Source organism: Kryptolebias marmoratus, linkage group LG1 (genome assembly GCF_001649575.2).
Source record: "Kryptolebias marmoratus isolate JLee-2015 linkage group LG1, ASM164957v2, whole genome shotgun sequence".
Classification (NCBI taxonomy): domain Eukaryota; kingdom Metazoa; phylum Chordata; class Actinopteri; order Cyprinodontiformes; family Rivulidae; genus Kryptolebias; species Kryptolebias marmoratus.
Window position 1 is genome coordinate 25,309,188 of NC_051430.1, and position 25,329 is coordinate 25,334,516.

General features: G+C 38.4%; 3 protein-coding genes and 1 long non-coding RNA gene across 5 annotated transcripts; 3 read left to right on the plus strand and 1 right to left on the minus strand.

The window, feature by feature from the left end:
* Positions 1-11,959, plus strand: LOC108233658 (probable bifunctional methylenetetrahydrofolate dehydrogenase/cyclohydrolase 2). Of its 2 annotated transcripts, none has more exons than XM_017412253.3 (8): positions 1-220; positions 1,859-2,043; positions 2,180-2,302; positions 2,876-3,028; positions 5,795-5,902; positions 9,397-9,489; positions 11,246-11,371; positions 11,568-11,959. In XM_017412253.3, exons 1-8 carry the CDS (start codon positions 114-116, stop codon positions 11,681-11,683), a joined length of 1,011 nt encoding a protein of 336 aa, XP_017267742.1. In that variant the 5' UTR covers positions 1-113; the 3' UTR covers positions 11,684-11,959. The 2 variants fall into 2 exon arrangements, with proteins under 2 accessions (XP_017267742.1, XP_024860901.1); XM_025005133.2 differs by lacking the exon at positions 1-220 and adding an exon at positions 234-656.
* On the minus strand, positions 3,006-18,379 carry LOC119617147. The gene is made up of 4 exons (XR_005233332.1): positions 18,244-18,379; positions 11,210-11,363; positions 6,470-6,555; positions 3,006-3,739 (listed from the first exon to the last, which is right to left on the minus strand). It is a non-coding gene; the product is annotated as an uncharacterized LOC119617147 (long non-coding RNA).
* On the plus strand, positions 13,117-15,021 carry LOC108233673 (protransforming growth factor alpha). Its single transcript, XM_017412269.3, has 5 exons — positions 13,117-13,266; positions 13,545-13,673; positions 14,129-14,252; positions 14,333-14,497; positions 14,698-15,021. The coding sequence occupies exons 1-5, from the start codon at positions 13,233-13,235 to the stop codon at positions 14,750-14,752; spliced, it is 507 nt and encodes a 168-aa protein (XP_017267758.1). The 5' UTR covers positions 13,117-13,232; the 3' UTR covers positions 14,753-15,021.
* LOC108233675 (proepiregulin-like) lies at positions 18,206-25,121 on the plus strand. Its single transcript, XM_017412271.3, has 5 exons — positions 18,206-18,342; positions 20,548-20,631; positions 21,937-22,072; positions 22,171-22,317; positions 24,085-25,121. The coding sequence occupies exons 1-5, from the start codon at positions 18,303-18,305 to the stop codon at positions 24,149-24,151; spliced, it is 474 nt and encodes a 157-aa protein (XP_017267760.1). The 5' UTR covers positions 18,206-18,302; the 3' UTR covers positions 24,152-25,121.
* Positions 25,122-25,329: the final 208 nt, after the last annotated feature.

A 25,329-nucleotide genomic window follows, 5' to 3' on the forward strand; every position in this document is an offset into this window, starting at 1 on the left:
ACAATATAAGTTCTTTATAGTACAGTTTACTATAATAACCTGTATTTGCCGCATAGTAAAGCCCAGCTACGCACGCACGCACGACGTACACGCGCTGTACGACAAGTACAAATATGGCGGCTTCTGTTACACCGCTACGCTCCTCCTTCAGGATCTGCAGCCCGCTAACACACAGGAAATACGAGAGTCAGAGGAGACATCTACATCACTCGGCGAGAAGGTAAAAAAATAAAAATAAAAAACAAGCAAAAGGTGCCCCGCTTCCGCCGCCAGCTTCCCCTTAAATCACCGGGAGAGACACCGGCAAGACGTAGCGTCACGTGACAGGGGATGGCGACTGATGGCAGGTTTTAACGGCGCCCGGTAGAGCGCGCCGGTTGAACGAAGATGTCAGGTTTGAGTCTTCTCAAAAAAGGACGATGTTAACAGATGTGTCATGAGTTACGTTGGAGCACCTTTAGGAGCGTGCAGCATTCGTGTTATGCCCGTAGAGGAGGCTGGAAGTCGGCTAAGGATGTCACTGGAGGACCGTTAATCATAGAAATCACTTTTCTTCCTCGGGGACAACCAATGCGGACAGCTGTGTTAGCTGTTAGCATCTGATTTTATAACCATTTAACTGCACGAGTTTGTCTTTAAACTTCACCCCTTTGTATGTAAGTAATATTATTAGTAAGTAACTTAAATAACAATTAAATAAGAATTTATATAAATAAGTATTTTCTTATTTTATAAGAAAAAGAGTAACATAAAGCATACTGGAGAAATTGAATTTCTAGGCTACCAAAAAGCTGAAAGTAGCAAAAGGCTAGCAGAATGTTAAAGTAGCTAAAGGCTAACTAAACGCCAAAAGTAGTAAGGTGCTAGCTAAAAGCCAAAAGTAGCAAAACACTAGCTAAAAGTAGCTAAACTATCTAAAAGCTGAAAGTAGCAAAAGTCTAGCTAAAGGTTATTGTCACTAAAGGCTAACTAAAAGCTAAAAGTAGCTAAACACTAACCAAAAGCAAAACACTAGCTAAAAGTAGCTAAACTCTACCTAAAAATAGCAAAAGGCTAGCTAGAAGTTAATGTAGCTAAAGGCTAACTAAAAGTGGCAAAGCGTTAGCTAAAAAGTCAAAAGTAGCAAAACTCTACCTAAAAGTAGCTAAACACTAGTTAAAAGCTAAAAGTAGCAAAAGGCTAGCTAGAAGTTAAATTGGTAATAGGCTATCAAAAAGCTGAAAGTAGCAAAAGGCTATTCAAAAGCTAAGTTTATATTACACATTTGTAATTCTTATATCAAAATTAGTAAGAGAACGATAAATCAAGCTGTTTATTTATTTTGATCCGCTGCTGGAAGGTGATAATGTTTTTCCTGTGTGTTTGCGTCTGTGACCAAAATATTTAATGAAGCAGTGGGTGTAATTTAATGAAACTTTCACACAGTAACCATTAGAGGTACAACGACAGCCTATTAACGTTTGGAGCCAACCTGATCTAAGACGGCCTCTGCAGCTAATCACATATAGCAAACACAAAAATGGCTTTAACTCAGTCAATTATACAAACATTGAGCTAAGGTTTGGTGTGATAGTGGCTGAGAGTCATCTCCAACACATGCTCCAAGGGCTAACAGGATGTGCAAGATGTTTGTGTTAAACTTTGCCTTTAACTGTTGAAGTCAACTTTGTCTGTCTTTTAGCAAAATATCTCATTAACCACTACATGGGTTTTAATGAAACTCGCAGAACGTAATCAGTGGACGTACCTCTACAACTGATTAATGTATGAAGCCATCAGTTGGTGACAGATTCACATTTGATTGCTGGTTTTATGTAGAGATGTTCACCTGTGTGACAGGCTTTGTGTTGAACTCTAGGCATACAGCTGTGGTGATTTCGGGAACGGAGCTGGCTCGACAGCTCCACAGAGAAATCCAGCGTGACGTGGAGGAGCTGGTGGCTCAGGGTAACCTGAGACCCCACCTTGGAGTGGTCTTAGTTGGAGACAACCCGGCCAGCCGCACCTATGTTAGGAACAAGACCCGGGCAGCCAGCATCCTGGGTCAGATACGAGCAGTGTGTGCCTTTCTGAACACTACAAATCAAATGTTATTAAAGGGAATACAGAGCAGTGGAATGTCTTACTGAACAAATGATTGGTTTAGCGTGTAACTGTGCGTGGTGGGTGTACCTCACAGGTATCTCCAGTGACACAGTGCTTCGGCCGAGCTCCGTGTCTCAGGAGGAGCTGTTGGAGCTGATCGACAAAATGAACCGGGACTGGAGGGTCAGTGGCCTTTTGGTGCAGCTGCCACTTCCAGGTGAACATGAACGCCACACTGTAGAGTAATTTTCCACGCTGACTGATTTAAACAGTAACATTCATGTCAGCCTTGTACATGCAGCTGATGGAGACAGATACTTTAATGTAGTGGTGTCCAATCCTGGTCCGGGAGGGCCACCACCCTGCATATTTTAGGTGTTTCTCTGCTTTGACACGTCTGATTTGAATGACTGAAGGATAAACAGGCTTCTGCAGAACTTTAGGACCTGCTAAAGAGCAGAGAAACATCTAATACATGCAGGATAGTGGCCCTCCAGGGCCAGGATTGGACATGCCTCTGTCCCATTTTTTTGTTTTAGCTGTCTGCATGAAACTTACAATGAGCACGTATCTTTCAGAAAGCAATATAATTTTTCCCAAAATATTTGCGTTTTTCTTAAACTACATTTTGATGAATTCAGAAAGCATCACAAATGTTTTATTTTTGTATTAATTATTTAGATCCTCCTTCTGTATGAAAACAACAGCAAATAATGCTAGTGTCCTCAGCCGTAACGCTTGACATTCTATCATACGCAATGGCGTCCATTTCGACCTCCTCTTTCTGTAGATCACATCAATGAGCGAGCAGTGTGTAACGCCATCGCTCCAGAGAAGGACGTCGATGGCTTCCATATTGTGAATATCGGGAAGCTGTGCCTGGGCCAGAGATCCATGGTACCGGCGACTCCTGCAGCTGTCTGGGAGATAATCAAAAGAGCAGGTAAACCAACAAATCTACAGCTCACGTTCGATCTCTGTGTCCCTCAGCTGTAAAGTTGAAAACAAATTGTCCTCTAGAGGGCATTACAGATCAGACAGACTGAAACAAGCTTTTACTGCTTTAGATTTTTTTCTTACAACTGCTTTGAAAACAGAGCCGCCTTTTTTCCAAACGCTTCACACGATCAGCACATCTAAGAAGCAGAAAACCCGAAATCTTTTTAAAAAAAGGAAACTCTTTCTGAAAACAAATGTACAGTAATTTATAAAATCTGTATTTTCTTGCTATATCAAACACATTGTTCATAAAATCTGATTTGTTTAATCCTTTTAAGACGCTGATGTGCTAAACCTAAAACACTTTTAACACTTTTACTTTCTTCATGGTCAGCATAAGTGAGGTGTACAGTAAAGTACAACTGTCACGCTCCAAGCACAGAAGGACTCTGGGACTGAGCAACGAGTTCAGAATGATTAGAGTCTTTATTCAGAACTGCCAGGTTTGGGACAAACGGGCCAGGGTAAGTTCCTGTAGGGGAACCACAGAGTACTCGGGGTCGGACAGACAGGGGGTCAGAGCCAGGCGAACAGATCCAGAAGGCAGTAGTCCAGTAACCAGGGTCAGGCAGAAGATAGGTCCAGAACCAGGAAGTCCGAGTCCAAGGGGGATAGGAGTCAAACACGAAGGGACCGGCTGGAGGTGAGGGTAAAGCTGGTCGAGAGGAGAACAAACAGGTTAGCGACAGGGCAAAAATTACACAGGAGTTTCCAGAGGGCCTGAAGGTGTTACCACATTGGGTCTCACAACAATCTGACAATGTGCAGATGAAAACCCGCCCCTATATAGCAGCAGCTGGTAATAGATGGAATGAGGGACAGGTGAAAGCAGTTACAGCTCGTCAGGAGCTGTGACAACAACAGTGAATCTGTGCGGATTGATGAATATACTGTATGTATTTCTTACCAAATGCTCAAGTCAGTCATTATTGAAGTTTGAATAAATATACTCCAGTTTTCTTCCTACTGTAAAATCAACAAATATGTGTGTGTGAAGACAAATACTGTAAAAAAAAGGCATCCTGTCTTTGCCTCGTTGGATCTGGCCATAAGATTTCATCCACATCACAGGCTACGTCTTCAGTCACAAGGCATCATGGGATGAAGTAAAGTGCTTCTACCTGATTGGTGAGGGTTCAATAAAGCACATGTGTGTTCGCACAACTGGATGCGTTTAACCAGTCTGCTCACAGGTGTGGTCAATTGGGGCAGCTTGGCCAAGTGGATGGGGTTCTCCGATTGCAGCACACCGAAGCATCCTTGGACGAGACACTGCACCCCCACTGCCCACCAATGTTCTTATCAGTGTATGAGTGAGAATATAAGAAAGGGTTGTATGTAATGGGTGAAAATCTATCAGTGAAAGCACTAGATGAGTGTGTGTATGAATGGGTGAAGGAGAAACTCTGTAAAGCACTTTGCAGAACTTGTAGAGGTTAAAAAGGTGTTATATGAAGTATCAGCCTGAGCCTAAATAGATAAATGTGTTTTGCAAGAAGTGTGAGGCTGACATTGTGTTTATAATTGAGCAAATCTGGGCTGATGTCTTGCTACATGAGTGTAAAGTTTTCCTAACTGTGGATTTTTTTTGTTAGTGTGTGAGCCAAAAAAAACTGTAGTTATTATTTATTTCTCTTAATATTGCTTAATATAACTGTACCAATATATCTGCGCCTTTCCAATATTGGGCAACTCATAGTCCAGAAATGATGTAAATTGTCAATCAAGTCAAAAACCGACTGAATAGTATTTTGTAAGTAACTCTCTGTGTACCATCCCAAAGTTTAATTATTTAAATTGTGTCCTAAAGATAACATTAAAACTGTATTGCTTCAGACTTTCAGTGAGATATGGCAGTAACTACAATTAAAGCTTACAGTTCATTGCACTTCCTATGATCATCCAGTGCAAGTTTTCAAGATAACAACTTCCCTGTGTGATGGCTCAACGTTGGTTTAAAGTTTGGCATTACTTGTAGTACTCAGAAATACTACAGGTTAGAACTGACACGTTTGGCTGGCGATGAGAAATGACTCACTGACGAAACGCAGAGGAAGAGGATGTTGTCTGTCATCATGAAAAGCGATTAAAACTGTCTGCTGACCAAGAAAGGTCAGTTAAGGTAACAGTAGTGAAAATGCAGTCATTTTAAAACACATTATTTGGTTTAGAATAAGTGCAGACTAGGAGAAAACGAGATCTTGAAGGTTCTTTTTGTTTTTATTGACAAAGGGAAAACTACTCTGTGTTTAAGGTTTTTATTGTATTTTATTTTATTTGTGCAGAAGTTGATAGTTAGACTCGGGGATTTGGACATGTCAAAGAGTAAATACAGTGGTTCATATAGCAGTAAAGTAGTTCCTCAGATATGTTTTTTTTTTGTTAACATTTTCATAGCACTTTAAATGAAAGCTATGTTGTGGATTTTTAAGCTGCGTCACCTTTGCAGTAGACTGTTTTTTACCTGTGCAAACGCCTGTGTTTCTATACCATCGACCTGTGTTACACTGTTTGCAGCGCCGTGTAATCCAAACAATGTTCCATTCATCTGTTTGATTCAGAAGTGACCGGATTCTTTAAAAAAGCCACAACAAAATGTAAATGGTTGTTTATAAAGAAACGTTCATGTGTAAAGTCAAACAAGAACTTTTTGTTTTTAGAAATAAAATCATAAATTTGCCCCTGAAGCTGTTTTTTTTCTTTTTTAAAGGTATTGAGACTGTGGGAAAGAATGTGCTGGTTGCTGGTCGCTCTAAAAATGTTGGAATGCCCATTGCAATGTTGCTGCATACTGATCGCAACCACGAACGCCCTGGAGGTAAGAGAAAGTATTTGTGGGTGCATTTGTTTATTTTATTTAGTTTTTCTGTGCTGTCTACTCATTTATGAGGAAATCAACACCAGAAAATAATGATCATTACATCATTGCACCATCCTGGTTTCCCCTGTAAAACATTTGATTCCTTGAGCTTTTGTCAGGATGACTGACTCAGTTAGGCTTTAATGGGTCCTCGCCTTTTTTCCTAACGGACAAAGAAACCCAAAAAGAAAAAAAGTGTTGGGTAAGAAAAAGGAACAGGGAGTGTGACAAACTGCACTGGGTGAAACTTGTGGCATTGTACACCACTGGGAAACGGATCAACCTGTTATGGGTGTACCAAGAAAAAGTTGGATTTCAAAAGCTTTTGCCCAGTTGGATGAGGCAGCAACACATATTTAATGTGTCGAAGTTCATGAGTACCACAGGTTAATCAGATGAAAAGGTGTAAACATCTCACACACAAGTGGGTGCAGAGACTGACTTGCTGTTTCTCACAAGGGGGTATAGTAAGTAACAGAAAATTGTTTTAAAGGCTTCATCATAAACTTTAATTTCTGTACTTACTGCACAGAGCGTGGCTGTCTCAACCAGTTTCCTTGTCGATTCCTTTAAATCCCCCCCCTTCCCCATTAGTTTCCAGGAATATCAGCCTGAGAGTGAAGATGAGAAGACAGAAAATATGTCTTAGCTTGCATTAGCTATTTGTAAAACCATCAAGTCTGAGTCTCAAATTCAGCCAAAGGTTGTTTTTTTTAAACTACCTAGCTTTAAACTTTTATCTTTTGAGATTGCACCTTTGTTATACAGGTTTTATCATTGTGTCAATCAGTTGCCATGAGACATCTGTGTATGACTTTGACTGACTGAGATCATAGAACTATGTAAACAAAGCATCAAGAGCGTCTTTAGCAAAGACAACAGCTGTTTTTGTAAATTTGGATGTGTGTTTTGGCATAACTTCCACTCTCGCAGCTTAAAGAGACAGCAACAGATCCGTTATATACAGATTGTTTTTTTTTTTTTTTTGCTATCTGTTAAACGCTTCAGATAAACGGGGAAAGCTTTTCGGATTCATTCAGCTGGCTGTCAGTTCTGTGAGTTTTATCTGGTTGTTGAGTGTCACTGGTGCCTGGTAAGACAATCTCCTCAGGAACTTGTTTATGCGGTGCCACCACTTTCTAATGAAGCAACGAGTAAAATTCCGGTTTGAACGTTTAAACACCAGTTTAAACGGTTTTTCTTGCCCGACAGTTGGCGTGGGCGTTTTGACATTTAACCCTGTCATGACTACGTGTCTCCCTCCAGCATGTCAGGTAAACTTCAGAGGATCCTTTTTTTTTTTTTTTCTTTTTTGAAACGCATTCTTTGATCATTATTTTTTAACTTCACACTGTTGCCACAAAAGGCACAGCAGGTTATTTTGCCGGCAGCCTTGTAATTTAGAGATATTACCTGGCAATCTCCACGCTAGTTTTGCCTTCTACAGCTCCATAAATCTTGTTTCCACACCCCCTGAAAGATAAAACGTCCCAACGTCTTTGTACACCTACGCCTGACATTTGTGGCGACAAGGAGGTCAGTTTGGGATAAAAATGAATCACGTCAGCTTTGGAATAGCCTAGACTCATTCCTCTGTGTTATTATTGGAAATTGGAGTGAATATAATACAGCAGCAGTTTTTTCTTTTCCAATCAAAACATCAGGGTGTTGGTGTATGATAGGGAAGACTGTTTAGAGTCTGTATGGACGAAGAAGTGGGTGAGTTTTGTTTGTTGTGTAAAAATGTTTGAGGAGTCCACAAGACAGGAAACCTCCATATAAACTTATCTCATTCGCTATAAAATTTACACACCAAGGTCCCTTCAGATGTACATGTGCTGTTAGAATAAAATCTAACTATTGTTTGCAAAGTCACTTCTTACGGTGTCCTAAAGCGTCCATACCCCTTGAACTTCTCCACATTTTGTCACATTTCAACCACAAAATTCAGTATTTCACTGGGGTTTAATGTGATAAACACAAGGTAGCACAGATTTGTCAAGTGAAAGCAAAATTATATATGGTTTTTAAAATGTTTTACAAATAAAAAACTGAAAAGTGTGGTGTGCTTTAGTATTCATTCAATATTCCGTAGAACCACCATTTCCTATAATTCCAGCTGCAAGTCTTTTGGGGTTCGTCTCAAACAGCTTTGCACATCCAGACTGAAACTTTTTGCTCATTGTTTAAACAAAAAATAGCTCAATCTCAAGTCAGATCAGATGGAGAGTGTATGATCAGCAGATTCTGTTGGATTTAGGTCTGGACTTTGACTTGAGCCTTTCTAACACATGAATATTATTTGATTTCAACCATGTGGTTGTAGCTCTGAGTGGATGTTTCGGGTCAAACCTCTGGTCCAGTCTCAAGTGTTTCGCACACCTCTAACTGGTTTTCTTCTGCATTTACCTCCATCCATCTTCCAGTCAACTGACCAGCTCCCCTGTCCCTGTCCCATTGACCACAGCACCTTCTTCTACATGTTTGGGAGGCCTACAGGATTTGTGGCCAACAGGACGTCTTATGGTTTTCTTTCAACAACAGCTTTCTTCTTCCTACTCTTTCATAAAAAACAAATTTGTGGAGTGCAGAACTAAAAGTTGTCCTGTGGACAGATTCTTCCACCTGCAGCTGCTCCAGACGTACCATGATATAATTAATTACTAATGTGGTTTTTTATTATTATAATTTATTTTTTTATTGTTTCAATGTCCCACTGTACTGTAGCTGGTTATTACTTAGTGAGCTGAGTGTGTACAGAAGGTCTCAAACATTCAGTGCAACTTCTTATGCCTGAATTGTTTCTAAAATGCTAATAAATTATAACAATACAAGTAAGATGATAACTGAGCCAAACTGACTTTGTTATTTGATTTAATAACACGAAAAGGTCACATTCCCACACTTTGACAACCGATTTCTGTCACCACAAATCTGTGTCACACAAGTATTCGTGAGGTATGCAACCCCCAAGTTGGATGTGTTCTGACTTGTCTTTGCTTCCTTCCTTATTCTTATCGTGTAAACGTGACTTTCTGTGATCTGTTTAATCTCGTTTCACGCCTGTGTGACTTGACTCTGTCAAGTATCGACAGAGTAAGGTGCGTTTCAAGTTAATACATTGACATTTTTTTGTTTAAATTCATATAAAGGCATCATTTTGTATGTTTATGTGGAAATAATAAAATTTTAGGAGGACTGGAGTGACTTTGTTGTGACATATAATATAAGACTGGGTAAGAAGCCATTTTGTGCTTCTGACAGTTTGACTCATTTATAATTTCTTCTGCATCATTACAATCATTAGGGGAGCCTGGTTCACTCTGTGCCTTGTTTAAGGAGAAGGAAGGAGGTTTTTAGAGTCACAGAAGCAGAATACGGATGCCACTTGTCTTAAATCAACATAAATCAACGAAAAACATCGAAACGATCTCCTGCTGTTTCCCTTCCAGGTGACGCCACAGTGACCATCGCACACAGGTGTACACCGAGGGAACAGCTGAAGGAGCTAACCAACCTGGCTGACATTGTTATCGCAGCTGCGGGTAATTGTGAACATTTCTGTGACCTTGCCTGACTTGTTTTGATTTTCAACGTTTCTTGCTGAACAGAGATTGAGGGCGCTGGAATGTGAAACCATGTTGCAACACGATGACAGTAGTGTCGGTTTTCTCTTTTATCTGAAATCTGGAAACTGCCTTTCTCTTCGTGACAAAATCATGCTCTTCAGATATCCAAGTTCACTGTTCATTTTTTATAATATTAGTTTTTATGTTTGAAAATATAAAAGATTAGCTCTGATCGGTTTATTTAACCGATCACAAAATGTCCAGCTGTGCACTTGTGTGTTTTTTTTATTTTATTTTAAGAAACTGTAATGAGCGCCTTTGTTCTTCTCTGTGCATGAGATGGGCTTTAATCTCATTGTTCATTAGCTATAATTACACTCAGAGGAGTTAGTTTAGTGAGTCCTGTCAGCCATTTCCTAAACCGCATGATTTAGAAAAAGAATAAACGTATCCCAAAAGGTAAGGAAGTTTGTGTTTGGTCCATTATTTCTTTGATGTCACAATATTTATTGGCAATAAATCTTATACTGTCGGGAAGCCTTTTAATTTCCGCCTTAATGGTCCCAAATTTCCAAGGAAAATGCATTTTTGGGTTGAGCAACAGAGTGGAATCCTCTCTTATTCTGCTGTCTGTTGTTTAAAGCCTCTGACTCCCCAGGTGCTGACGGTCAGGTGCCTGGTTCTCGTCACCTGTGAGCATAGACCCTGCTGTTCTGGAAAGGGCCAGTGCCTTAGAGCAACTTCAAGCTGGTGTTCTGTAAAACCAAGCTGCAGCATTGCTTACAGGAAATCTTAGTGACATTTCCAAATTGAAGACCAAGTTCCGCATAACTGGGGATGTCAGAGAAAGGCGTGAAGTTGGGATCCCGTGAGATGAGATTGGGCAACCTGTGGCAATCCCATATCTCCACAGTCTGGGACTGAACTCTGTTCTCCAAGATGACAACATGCACCTCCACAGAGTGGAGTTTGTCAGAGACTACCTCCAGAATTTGGGAGTGGAGAGGACGGAATGACCTGCCTCGGGTCGAGTCATGCTGTTTGTTCCAGAGTGACCAACACAGTGATGTTAGCTGATTTATGACAAATGTTGGCTGAGAATGGGATTCTATCCTATAGCAGTGTGTGACCAAGCTGGTGAGCAGCAGGCCTGGCTGCGTATGGTTCTTCCACGTGCTACTGAGGACATTATGTCTTATTTCTTAAGACTCTAATCCTCTAATAATAAGCTGTTAGGCATCAGCAGAAAAGATTTGGCAGGTTTTTCATGGGGTGCAACCCACAAACTGCTGCTCAACTCAGAAATGCATTTTCCCAACAAATGTGGCTCCGTTTAAGGGGAAATAAACAGGCTTCCCGGTGGTGTAAGATTTATTGCCAAGAAGTATTGTTACAACAACAACAAAAAACAAACACAAATTTCCTCATTTTTTGTGCTCTGTTTATAAAATGTCATCTTATTTTCTTAAGTAAGTGTTCCACTACAAACTGACGAAAAAGAAGCCGATACGCATCACTGCAGAGGAAGCAAAGACAGATTTGGTCGTGGTGGTTGCTGAATACCTCCTAAACAAACGACACAAAAGAAATAGATGGTTTTCTATACGGTGCTCTGAGTTCATCTTTAGAGGTTTTAGGTATAGTTTAGAAGAAAAAAAAGTATCATCTCAAGATGTTTCTTGTTTTTCAGTCAAACCTTTTCTCTTTCTGCGTTCTCGGGTTCTGCTCCCAGGTGTTCCTGGCCTGATCACAGCAGATATGGTGAAAGAGGGCGCAGCAGTCATCGATGTTGGCATAAATCGCATCAAGGACCAAAACACGGGGAAGGTCCGGCTCATCGGTGACGTTGACTTTGAAGGTAAAAAAAAAGTTTTAAAGTTATTAGGATTGCTTCAGAAAACAACATTTTGTCTTAGTTCATTTTAAACTGTTAATAGATGAGCATAAAGTTCTTGTTGCTCTACAGAAATGTAAGTTATCTTTAAATCGGATACATCTTCCAGCATATGATGAAGATTTCTTAACTCTGAGTCATATTTCTGATTTTTTTACAGGAGTGAAAGGGAAAGCTGGTTTCATCACTCCTGTTCCTGGAGGTGTTGGCCCAATGACTGTAGCCATGCTTATGAAAAACACTGTGACTGCTGCTCGAAATGCACTGATGCATTAAATACACTCCACTTTTATTTAACGACATGCAAACACACACGTCAATGCAAACACAAACATCTGACACCAACATTTATGAGCTGAAAAACTCCATGCCTGCTGGAAAAACCTACTTGATATGTACTGTGTTTATATCCTTACTTATTTATTTAACTTATTTATTTTAGATTTTGTTTTTTAAGAATTTAAATTACTATTTTTTCTACTGAAGTGGTTTGGTTCATGGAAAAACAATCCAGAATATCTGTATAAATCATAATAAAAATGAGTCTGTGCTGCTGCCACAATCTGTTTTTATTGAAGGTCATGTGATTTCCTGTGTCTGTGCGTTCATGCATCTGTTCGTTTGTCGGTCTGTTAGCAAAATATCTCCTGAACCAGAGTACGACTCATCTACAACTCATTAACTTTTGAGCTGAACTCGATCCAGGATGGCCGCCACAGCTAATCAACCCTAGCAAACACAAACATGGCTACAACTCAGTCAGATTTGGTGCAGCAGAGGCTGAAGCTCTTCAACATACTGAGTATAAAAGGTGGTGGGTGACATGCATCCCTTCAAGGACAGCTGGTTTCATTCTCCAAGTTTTTTTCAAACATTCTCAATTCTGAAAAAGTTGGGGTTTTGTGTAAAACGAAAACAAAAATGCAATGATTTCCAAATCTAAATATATATATATATATATATATATATATATATATATATATATATATATATATATAATTCATACACAGTAGAACATAAGAAATATATCAGATGATGAATTGAAGAAGTTTTGAATTTTATGGAAGCAACACATCCCAAAAAAGTTGGAACAGAAACAAACAGGAGCGGAGGAGAGCAGCTGCTGGAGGTTTTAGAGGGGATGTTGTCCCGTTGTTGTCTGATGCAGAAGTGTTGCTGCCTTAGGATTCAAAACATTCATTTAATATTCACCTCAAATAAATCAGTAAAAACAAGGATTTTATAAATAACTCTTAAGCAATAAAGCTTCTTTGTAAATGTATATTTTCTCCAGGCGCGCCTGCAATAATAAAACTTAGACTTCACAAAGTGTTTGCTAATAATGTAGCTACAAAGTAAAAGTCACACTAAAGATGGATTAGCAAATTTCTTTTTCAAAAATATATAATATTTTTTAATTTAAATCCAGTAATTAGTAAAGAGAGAATTGCTTAATCTTTACAGCATTTGTCACCTGATTATCCTCCTTTCTAGTCATCCTGTCTTAACTTGCCACAAATTAATTGAAGAGACTTCCTTTTTTAATTACTGCACGATTCCAGGCGTCTTTTCAAAGCAATACGTGACGTGAAGGTTTTCCATTTGCCCTCAGGGATTCTTCAGGGATTGCCTACAAACGTGAGTGTTTTTTTTTTTTTTCATGTTTGCGTCTACGTAATGAGAGTATGCAAATTTTTTTCTCTTATTTCCTTTAAACTCTTGATTGGCTGTAAAGGCTGGAGCTTGTTATATAAGCTCAGGGTGAACGCCTGAGTTGACAGAGAGCGACAAGCAGGAAAGGACACGCGACAAGACAGAAGACAAGATGTTGACGCAAAGGCAGACACACCTGGAGAAAGGTACGTCTGCTCTGTAACTTGTGCTTTTAGGAGATTAAACTAATTGGAGATTTAACTGTACCTTATGAATATAATCAAATCACACTGAAAGTGTTTGATTTTTTGCAAAACACTGAAATGTTTTGGTGCCTAAAAGTAGAAAACTGATGTTAAAACCAGTTTAAAAGAGTCTTTTATGACTAAACTTTAGCTTTTAATTACAAATACGCCACAGGGGAACCAACCCAATTATTCTTTTAGTAATATTTGCTGATATTTACTGTCATTTTTCTTTCCAGCACTCCTCCCCACAGTGACGATGCTGCTGCTGCTTCTGACCACAGCTGGACAGCCTGCAGAGGCAGCTAAAATCTCTCCCACGGCTGCAGCTGATCCCGACTCGTCTCTGATGACGCCCCTCATCAGCAGTAAGTGGCTTCAGATTGATATTTTTCAGTAGCTTGAACAAACACAGGGGTAACATTGAGCTCAGGAAAGATGCTGATTTAAAGTTTACTGCTTTTCTTATTGGGTTCACAATATTAAATCTTTTTTTTTTTTAAATCTACAAAACACAGCAAAGAAAGCACTGTTCGATACACAGTAAATACCCCACTGGTGTTTTATTTGCTAAACCGTCCAGTAATAAATGGTTATAAGAAACAATTGGCACAACATAGGTTTCTGATTTTGGGACAAGCAGCAGCAGATGAAAGGATTTTAAAGTCATCCGTCAAAAAGTGTTTTTATGTCTATAATTTAAGCCGTTTGTTTTATTTATTGTTAATCAGTTAACTGCTTTCTTATCAACTGACTTGATCAGTTGGACAAAAAGGGAGTTTTATAAATTGTGTGTTAAATATTTCCCTCTCATTCTCTGCAGACAACACAGACACATATGAAACCCACTCTTTACACATTCCATGTGGAAGTGAACATTCAACGTACTGCTTTCATGAGGGAAAGTGTGTGCACCCCCGAGACAACATCAGCAATCTCTCCTGCATGTAAGCTTGAGATCCGATCGGCACAAACTCTCCTCCTGCACACGTTGTTGAATGTACTCAAATGTTTCTCTGCTCTGCAGCTGCAAAGAGTCGTACCAAGGGACTCGCTGTGAGATCTACAGTAATTTCAGTTCAGTGTCAGCCTTTCAAAAGGACCAAGTGGTTGGCATCATGATTGGCATCGTGACTGGGGTGCTCTTGGTCTCCTTTTTGGCCATGCTCATCTCCTGCTTTGCCTACCGGAGGTGCGTATACTGAGGGTTTTTAGTGCACTTGTAAGAAAGAGTTAAAGGAGTGCGAAGATTAGAAAAGCTGCTACAGATTTATAGGTCAAGATTTACAGTCAGTCGTAAGTTTATGTTTTTCTATTGTTTTTACAACATGCCAACACCAGATTTATTGAAACGTCAAGAAAAAAGTAACAAAGTTATTTCTTTTCTTTCAGATGCAGAAAATCAGCACCCCTGATAAAACTGGCATCTTCTGAGGCGTTAGTGTGACCTCCTCCTCATCATCATCATCATTTTTATCATCACCACCATTTCAGATGATTTGTATTGTACAAATCCACAGCACAGTTATTACTATTAATATAATATGTAAACAAACATCCTGCACTGTAATAATCTGCATGAACAAACTCTGCTGTATATATGTCTACACTGTTAAATGGACAATATTGTTCTTTATACATGCCATTTCTTGTTAAGTTATGCTGATGTAATTATATAGTTCTTAAATTATTTTGTAATAAACTTGTTAACAATAATAACTGTTGCATGAACTTATTTTGAATCAGAAATTTCAGTATTGTCATTTGAACATGAACAGCATTGATGTTACACTTCAGTTTATGTGCGTCCGTTTTATTTTTACTTATGTTTCAATTTAAAAACAACTCATTAATTCACAAATTTATGGTAAAAGTCTAATAATAAAAACCAAAACTTTCCACAAGATTTTTTATCACCACGAGAAGGCTGCAGCCCCCTGGTGGTCGATGTGAGATATTACAACTTGCCTCAACACATTACTACTCCAGTTTAGAAAAGGATGGAATGTTGTGTGAATCAAAATACAAAGAGAATGAAATAATTTTCCAGCTTCATTAACACATTTTATTCACAGTGGAAGGTAGTAAGCATATTAAATGTATCATTCTTTGAAGATATTAGTTTATGACAGCAACACATCTCAAAAAAGACGGGGCAGGGTCAACAAAAGGTTGTAAAAGTAAGTGGTGCAAGTAAGAAACAGCTGGAGGAGCCTTTTGCAATTAATTAGGTTAATTAGCAGCAGGTCGTTAAGAGGACTGGATAGAGAAGCTGAATCTCAGCAGTAAATATGAGTGAAGGTGAACATCCCATCATCTACAGTTCATAATAATAAAAGGGAAATTAAGTGTTTTGAAACTAACATAAATCAAAAGAAAGTCATTAAATGTGCTTCTTTTTCAGAGTCTTGTTTTAAACAATTTACATTAATTTAAAATGAATAATCAAAGATCACTCAGAAGTGTGACGTATGGAGTGCCAAACACAGGAGCAACAAGGCAGTAAATAGCAATTATTTGTGTAAACCGAGCCAAAACTCCAACAGCTGTGTCATTCTTCAGCTTCCCAGAGTACAAGGAGGTTTGATGGATGTGGTTAGTTTAATTCTTGGTGAAAATTACAGCCCTAAGTCTGGTGACTAACTGCAGTTAACGTTCTGAAGAGGAGAACCTGAAATAAAACCTTCAATAGAAGAACCACCTCCTGTTGGACTGGCACCTGCCGCCTCCTGCTGTCAGACATTTTAAATCACAGAAATGGACCACTGGCGGGGTTTATGGTAGTGTTTAACTAAAGGAAAAACATGAAAACTAATTATGTTTAATATTTTATTTCATTTTCCCTTTAAAAGATTTGAGCTCAAAGGACAAAGCTGAAAGTCTGTGTTAAACGATTTTCTGGCCCTCAGGCAGCACTGCATTAAGAACTGGTCTGATTTGGTTCTGGACATCACTGCAGGGGCTCAGGAACACATTCACAGATCATTGTCTGTAAACACAGCTCACCGTGCCATCCACAAACGCTGCTTAAAGCTCTATCAGGCAAAGAAGAAGCCAGATGTGAACACCATCCAGAAACACAGCTGTCTTCTCTGCACCAAAACTCATTAAAAAATGTATTTGTCTTTGTTTTGTGCTGCTAGTGGAGATGTTTTACTCTTAAAATTAATTTTAGCTAATTATATGTCAGGGGGATTAACAGATTGGGTTCAGTGTGGTCGAAGTTATATGAGCGAATCTGAAAAGAATCTGTGCAAATGAGAAAACCCGAATGTTGAAAGGAATTAAATAGACTAAGTAGTTGAAACTCAATATTTAAAAACAAATTCTACTAACTCAAATGTGTTGAGTTTGGATTTATCTGAACTATTTGTGTACTAATTAAGCAAAACTTAAATAACAATAAAGAACAACTTCACTGGAATAAGTAATTATAAATGAAAAATAATTTATTTGACTTATTTTGGATATTTAACAGTACTGTATCTGTCTGTAAGTCGACTTAAAGTGTGTGTGAAAAACAAACTGTTATTAGATATTTATTGTTCATATAATTTTGAGGAAAGCCCAAAGTCAGACAGTAATTCTGCTTCAGTGGTTAAAAAACGGGCAGCTTGCTTCAGCTGGGAGGAGACCGGTGAAACTCAGCATGTTTACTTCAGAGCCTGTTACCGTGGCGACAGACTCTGAGTTTCACTCACCTCTCCTTCTGGAAGGGAATACTTGAGAGTTTCTCCAAACTCAGGGTCATCTTACTCACTAAGAAGCCCCGGGGTCACCGGTCTGTTTGTTTGGGAAGCAGCTGGTGCCTCTCGCGTTTTACATCGTTCCTGCTGCAGCACAACTGATTCAAATAATCAAAAAAAACCAAAAAAACTTCCCAGGATGTCATTAAGTTCTGCAGAATTCTGGTAATGAGTCACGATTCCATTGAATTGGGTGTGTTGAAGCAGGAGAACCTCTAAACAGGACAGGACGGGGACCTCTGACGTAGAGCGATAATGCTGAGTTTTCCTGCAGCTTTCCTCTTAAAAACGATGCTTTAACACGACGGTGTGATGGTGCAACATTGATTCAAGCACGATCCGAGCAGTAAATCATAACCACAAACATGATGATACTCTGTGGTCTCACTTTGAAATGAAAGATGCAACGTGGGCTGTTTTCCCCCTCATATTTTACTTTAAAGGTACTCATTATACATCACAAAGAAAAGCTTTCACAAAGTTAGAAAGAAATTCCACACAATATTTTAGTCACTTGGCTTTTGGCAGATTCAGCTGAGTGCTTTGTTTACACTGAGTGCATACCCACATTTCAGGACTGCATATCAGTATAGCTGGAAAGCTACTGGAGTAAACTCGTTCAAACTGCACCATTTGATATAGTTCAGGATAACCTTTTTCATATTTAAATTCATGTTTTGCATTTCTTTAAAAACACGTGAATAAAACAACATTTTAACACAAGACCTCGAAGTCTTACTAGGCTAAATATTTATTTATAAAGCCATGTAATGTTCTGTAAATTTGACAGAAAGTTTGCAGCATTATGAGACCTTTTTATGTCTGAAAACACTTTACTTGTTTGATTTAGAATGAACCTTTAATGGTTAAACTACTTTAAAAATGCAATTTAAATGCTTTCTCTATCACTTTTTTATCTGCAATAGAGAGTGTAAGTAGGATAAAGGCTTTCAAGCTTCATTAAAAAAAAAAAGAAAGAAAAAAACCATTAGTGAGAAAAGCGTTGCTCAGACTCTCTGGCAGTCTTTATTTGGAAACCGGGGCTTACGTCGATCTGCCTTATTGTCCCTCTGAGGAGCGAAATGATCTAAATTACAGGAGTCTGACACCACACCCACTGCAGGACTGAGCCCACTGGTTTTCAGTTACTGTCTGTCAGAAGAGGCACCCGCAGCCGCACCTTTATACTCACCTGGACAAGTTGGAAGCGTCACATCGAGTGATCCGGAAAGTTGATCCTGCAGCTCTGAAATGGGGAACAGTAAAATCTCAGCGCTCTTCTCTATGATCGGTAAAATCTATTATTATACAAAATTATTAGGGTAAAGGTTGAAGCTAGACATTTGTAATAACAGACTATTGTTCTGAGTTATGAATGGCAGACAAGTTAGAACAAGGTAAAAGAATGAAGTCGGAGGTCATTAAGTTACATTTGAAAATACTTTGAGGTAAACCAGGTGTTCAGTGCAGGTAACACATTTCACAACTTTATTGGCTCTTTGCTTGAAAGATTTGCCTTCACTCTTGATGCATTTACTGCTGAAAACACTTTAATACTTTGTACGAAGCTATACTTAATTATTTTAAAACATGATTCTTTACTTTAACCTGTAGCTGTCAGATAAGTTTATTATTTTTTGTTTAATTTAGAGAATAATCATGACACACTTCACTTTTTAAAACACAGTATTGTATTTGCAAGACTATAATGAGTTCGTATTTTGGTTATTAAAAACTAAACAAATAAAAAGATGTATAAAACTGTAAACTGTACTTAAATTCTTCAAGGATTAGGATATTTCACAATATAATTCTAACCAATAATTACTCAATTTGGAGACTCGTGTTGTGGTAAAGTCATTTTACTTTTAGTAGTTTAAGATTTACGTAATACATACAAAACTCCTGAGTCATGCATAAAGTGAGGATATGTAAAAAACTCATTCTGTCACGATTAAATGCAACCAATATGAAATAAACATGTCAGGATCTGTTAAATATAAATGCCAATATCCTAATCATTTTACTGAGGCTGAAAAGCTTTTAAATTTGAGGTTTGAATCACGTGTAGAGGTGAGTGAATGATGACTAATGGATGAAGAAAAATGCTGACAAAATGAAAGGAATTTAAATTTATGTGAACGTTTTTATCTCTCTGTCAAATTTAGAGTCAGAAAAAGACAGATGGGAAGAGTTTGCACAAAAACTGAAAGCCCTGATTGAGTTGCTGCATTAGTTTTGCAGCAATTGTTTTTTTAGATGGATAAAAGTTACAGAAATAGTGGGAAAATAAATCACATCAGAGTCTTTTAGTCATTCTGTTGGATGTTATCCCTGCCTTCTTCTGTATTAGAGGATTTTTGATGATAATCAGGAGTTTTTCACTGATTATCTCCTTTAATTTATAAATTAATCTTGTTGCTTGTTGCCCTGCTTTTCTTCAAATGGAATCAAAATTTTATTTGAAAGTAAAATTCAGCTGCAACATCAGAGAATCAGCATCATTCAAGCTTTATTCTCACCTGTGATAGTGTGATAAATATAGGAACTGATACTTTGAGGGTGAGTCACTGGTTTCTGATCTGATAAAGGAGCCGACTGAAGGGTGAATTCTGAGCGTTTTACAACAACCTGCTTCATCAGAAAAAGTATATTTCCAAGCAACAGAAAGAGAGTGATGAACAGAGCTTGGCTGCAAGTATTTGCAGAAGCCAGATCAATCTTGCGCTGAGCTTCGTGTGTTTTCCTGTCCTTCCTGCTGGAATGTGGGCGTCCTCACATGCCGTGCGTTATGAAGCCATGCAGGTCAGTACAAGCATGTGGGCCAGGAAACGTAAGCCGATCAGTGTCACATCATACAGCTGGAGGGGGGCATGAACAGTTCCATCTCTCATTTTATCACCACTGGAATTTTCCTTAATGTTAATGTGGTGCCTTATCCAAACAAAACCAACAAACGTGAATCACATTTACAGCAATTGTTGAGGTTTAATCGAGATAATAACCCTTCTCTAACAGAAAAAAATCATTACGCAAATAAAAAAAAGACACTAGGTAGTTTTTGCACAAATGTAAATCATCTATAGAACAGAAAATGAGATTTGATTCTGGATTAGTATTTGCTTAACATTTAAATTGAGCTTTTTTTTAACAAACAAAAAAAAATCACCTCTAACAAAAAGAGAAAAAAAGATGGAAAATTTCAAATTGGCATCATTTCAAAATTCTGAATTTAGTGTTTAACTCAGTATTATATAAGACAAACATGTAGTGTTGGAATAAAACTGATAAAACACAAAACTGTTCATTTTTGTTTTACTTGTGCGTTCCTCAGGATCATTTTTTTTATTTAATCAGTTGAAACTTTTACTTTCAGAGTTATGTTCAGTTTAGGTTCACACTAAAACCAGTTTTCTCCTCCCTTTTTTAAACATGCAAAGCTGCTGTGTATACCTGAAATAATTAACATTAATATCTTTTTTTTTTCTACTTGCAGGTGTTATGCTGATTTGGCCACATGTTTTCACCAAGAGTATTTCACCCACGCTGCAAACTACAGAAAACTCAACTTTATCTCCAGGTATTCATCGGGACAGCTGCTGCTTTTGATTAAAAAAATAAATAAATCACTTTTTCATTTGTGTAAAGTTCAAGTTAAGCTCCTGCTTGGCAATCAGAATTATTGTAGTTGATGACATGAACTCTTAGTTGTAGATGATAGATTTTTAAAATAAATATATTTTATTTTTGACTTATAGTGAAACAGATGCAATGGTTCAAATCAAATGAAGCTAAAGATGAAGTTAATCAGACATGAATTAAATCCACAAGTGATGATTTAGTTTTTTGATAGTTGTAAGTGTTTGAATATAAGGCAGCTGGGCTTCCTGTCTTGTGTCTTGATTACGTCGCTCATCTGAAAGGTTTCTTTCAGGCTTATCGGTCAGGTGTCAGCGCAGTCACGTCATGCTTGGTCAAAACACCTCACATGCGGGTTTGGTTAGTAAATGCCTGACAGGTGACTCAGTACAAAAGTCATACAGGAAGGACAGGAGAGTCAGTGACTCGTGGTTTAGAGGGATGACTTTAAAACCTGGAGCCCCCAACCCCTAAGCAGAACTGAAGAGGTCTTTTGAATCAGGGGTGAAATGCCTTCAAGAAGCAGCAAAGGACACCCAGCTGCCTTTTATTCAAACACCTAGCATCATAAGGTCCTGACAATCTACACTAATATCATTTGTGAATATAAGAGAACAGGATTGCATTAAACGACTAACATTCCTTGAAGGAATGCATATCACCCGCTGCATCTCAAGCCAGAGTTTTAGATAAGATAAGAAAATCTTATCTTGACAAATGATGGCACTTTAGTCAGTTCTTGAAATAACATTAGCTGAGATGACACTCGATATTGTGACATCTTTAAGTGTGTGTTGGGAATGACTCCAAAGGCGAATCAGTTGTAGATGTACAGCCTATGATTACTATCTGCAAGTTTAATTTAGATCTGTTCATCGGCCATTTTGTTAACACGATAAATACACACACACACACACACACACACACACACACACACACACACACACACACACGCCAACATAGACACAGGCAAATATGATCGCCCTCCTTTCATGGCAGTGAGTGTTAATCAATAACTCAACTGAACTGAATTGAATGATTTGGACTATATGCAACTGAATTTGTTTCAGTTTTCTATCTTAATATATCAGAGTTCTTCTACTGTTAAATAAAGAATCTAATCAATATTAAACAGGTGGTCATAATCTTACGGGCGCTCTTTATAAATGGTAATAAACTGCAGAATGTTTGGTCTTAGAAGGGCCATCAGAGATTAAAATAAAAGTTTCTGTTCCTCCTGTTTCAGGTCAGGGAGAAGAGAAATTAGAGCGCCCTCTTGTGGAGAATCGGTCGATCACGAGCTGCGGCAGCAACTTTAACAGCTACTGCATGAACAACGGCATTTGCATGCTGCTGGTGGAGCTGAACGAACACCACTGCAAGTATGTTCATCTGGCCATGTGTGTGTGTGTGTGTGTGTGTGTGTGTGCTGCTTCGTCATTGTGCCTCATCATTCACAACCCTTCTGTTTGTGTTGAAGGTGTAAGGAGGGCTTCCACGGCCCCAGGTGTAACAGCCCAAAGTTGTCCACTGGTTATCCACTGCAAGAAGAACAGATCGTCACCATCATTATCTGTGTGATCCTGCTGATAATAGGCCTGGCTGGAGCTCTGTACTTCTGCTGCAGGTAACTTTTTTTTACCTGACAATCAATGTGGAGTGTGTGTGTCTAAAATAACAGTAGCTTTTGACCTCTCAGAGACCAAAAGTCACTATTCTTTGACTCAACAAAGTTAAAGCTGATGATGTGCCACAACTGAAGCGATGTTGGACTCAGAAAATAATTTTAGCAAACAAAATGAAGGTGCTGCCACAGAACCAAGCCCAACCAGACAATTACTCAGAACTGATGTGGAAACAAAGTGAAAGACACCGACGTGAATTTGGCACTTAATGATAAGGCTGGGGTTTATACCAGGATGGATGATCAGATGAGTGGAAGGAGGAAGGGAACGAGCAACAGGTTAGAACTTGGTGATGAAGAGTAGTTCCTTGGGGGTTATGAAACACCGAAGGGAAGATGGGGGAGGATCTTGAGATAATCTCCAGAAAAAGAAGAAAAAGAAGAAGAAAAACAGATTGCCAACAGCATTCGTTCCCCAAAGTTGTTCTAACAGATAAAAACAACAAAAATGTATCTGCAGAACTGAGTCATCTGTCATTCCTTCATATGCCAATTCCAAGAAATCAAAACCACTGTAAAAGTTACTAAGAAAGTCTGGCTGCTCTGAAGCAATTTATAATAAATACAAATAAAATGGATTGGGGCCTGGTCTGCAGTAATGAAGGCTTTGTTCCTGTCTGTCGAGGTAAATCTGTCTACGTTACAACCCTCACCTGTGGTCATGAGGTGGGGATCACGACCAAATGAACAAGATCTTGTATACAAAAGGCTGAAATGGGCTTCCTGCATAATGGTAGATTAGCCCTAGAGATAGGATGAGGAGCTCGGAGTAGAGCCGCTGCTCCTCCGCATTGAAAGAAGTCAGCTGAGGTGGTTCAGGGCATCTGATTAGGATGTTGCCTGGACGCCTGCCTTTGCAGGTTTTCTGGGTGTATCCCACTTGGAGGAGACTCCAGGGCAGACTCAGAACTCGCTGAAGGGATTATTTATCTTCTCTGATCTGGGAACACCTTGAGATCCCCTCAGGAGGAGCTGAAGAGTCTCGCTGGGGAGAAGGATGTCTGCCTTTCCCTCCTAAACCATTTGACCTGACCACGGATAAATGGCAGAAAATGGTTAAATGGATAGATAAATGAATTTAGTAGTAGTTTAAAAGTTTATTTTTTATAAATAAACAAAGCTGTGTTCCTTTTTTACTGATGTTTAAGTGAGGTATATATAATATCTGTACACTACATCAGTGATAGTTGGGGTCACAAGTCTCTGACGGTGTTATTTGAAAGTCTTATAAGTTTGGGAACAACTGCTCTCAAAACAAGCTGAAGACATCTGAGGACATCTAGGGACAATGACGGGTAATTACAGAAGGAAAGAAACACCAAACCTGAACCAAGAACCAGCAATTTATACTAAATACACCAGATTATAAAGTTCAAACAAATTCGAATTGAAACAGCACATAAAAAAAACAAAACTGAAAATACAAGGAAGAGCTTCAAATTAAAAGCCTGAATGTAAATTAAATAAAAATCTAGAACATTAAGCTAAACAATAAGGTTGAAAGACAAAACCTTCACAAAAACCAAACCAAACATTCCAAATATACCATCTTCCAAACTCTGAGATTTCAGTTTCTCTTCATGATGTGGATGTATTTTACATAATAATCAGATTAAAACGTCATTGCTATAAAATCTAGAGGTAAGCACTAATAAAAATAAAGCCTGTGATTAAATGCGTGCCTCGTTTGTGTTTTTTTTTATTTTTCAGGTACAAAAAGAACAAGTTTTCGCCACAGCAGAAGCAGACGGGTTACAGAGGAGTCCAGGAGAGTTAAACCTTCCTGCTGCATCTGCTGCTGGATTCCTTCGGGTTTTCTCCGCTGAAAGTTTCCCAGAAACAGTTTTTTCCAGACAAGCGTCCGCTCACAGGTTCGATTTCTAAAAGCTGTGGAGCTCCTTGTACCTCTGTACGTCACCCGTCTCCATCCGGCAGGCAGATCGTCTCAAAGAGATTAAATCAGAGAAAAGAGACAGCTGTGTGTGTGTGTGTGTGTGTGTGTGGTGTGTGTGTGTGTGTGTGTGTGTGTGTGTGTGTGTGTGTGTGTGTGAAGTGATTGTTTTCCAGCTTTACAGGTTCCTGAGTTTCGGCACCCTTTTCCACTCAGTTTGAAATGCTGAATAGTGAGACGAACAAAAAGAGTTTCTTGTGGGTGAAACCTCCCGCAGGAAGGCAGAGAGTTTACAGTGAAAACAGTGAATTCATTCATTCACTCATTCATAAAGGCTGTGACGTCTCAATCCTTTAAGATGTATTTATTGATGTAAAATTAAACAGATTTTAAATATCCTTATTGACCCACCTTCTCCACGTCAAACCTTCTTATTTATTTACTGTCTGCTTTAAATTTTATATTTATTTTATATTTTTTTTATTATTTGGGCTTTAAAGATAAAAAAAATACCATTAATATAATGTATCCTAATAAATAAAATAAAGGCTGAATGTAACATTTCTATGTTTTATCATTTGAATATTTTTTTTTTGTAGAATTTTTGTAACTTATTTTAAAGTTTTATTGACTGTAACATTTTCTGTTTCCAAAGTGCTGTTTATTTGTAAACTTGAAAACTTTATTTTTATTAGTTAATATTATTATTATTATTATTTTGTGTCACACAATAAGGTTCTGATGTTCTCATCAAGTTTGCAAGCATTTCAACATCTGCGTACTTGGTTGCAGAGATTGTGTTGTTAGCTGTTTGTGTAGCAGGAATAATTAGTTTAATAAAAAAGAAACAATCAAAGGTTTTGTTTCAGTGCTTCACTTATTCAAAACTTTATTTATTATTATTATTATTATTATTTGTTTCAGATTCAAAGCAGAACTGTTAATGCATTGAATTTTTTTTTCTCCACATTTTTAACGTATTATATTGGGATTTTATTTGATAAACAGACACAAAGCAGTGCATGATTGTGAAGTGGAAACATGATACATGGTTTTCACAATGT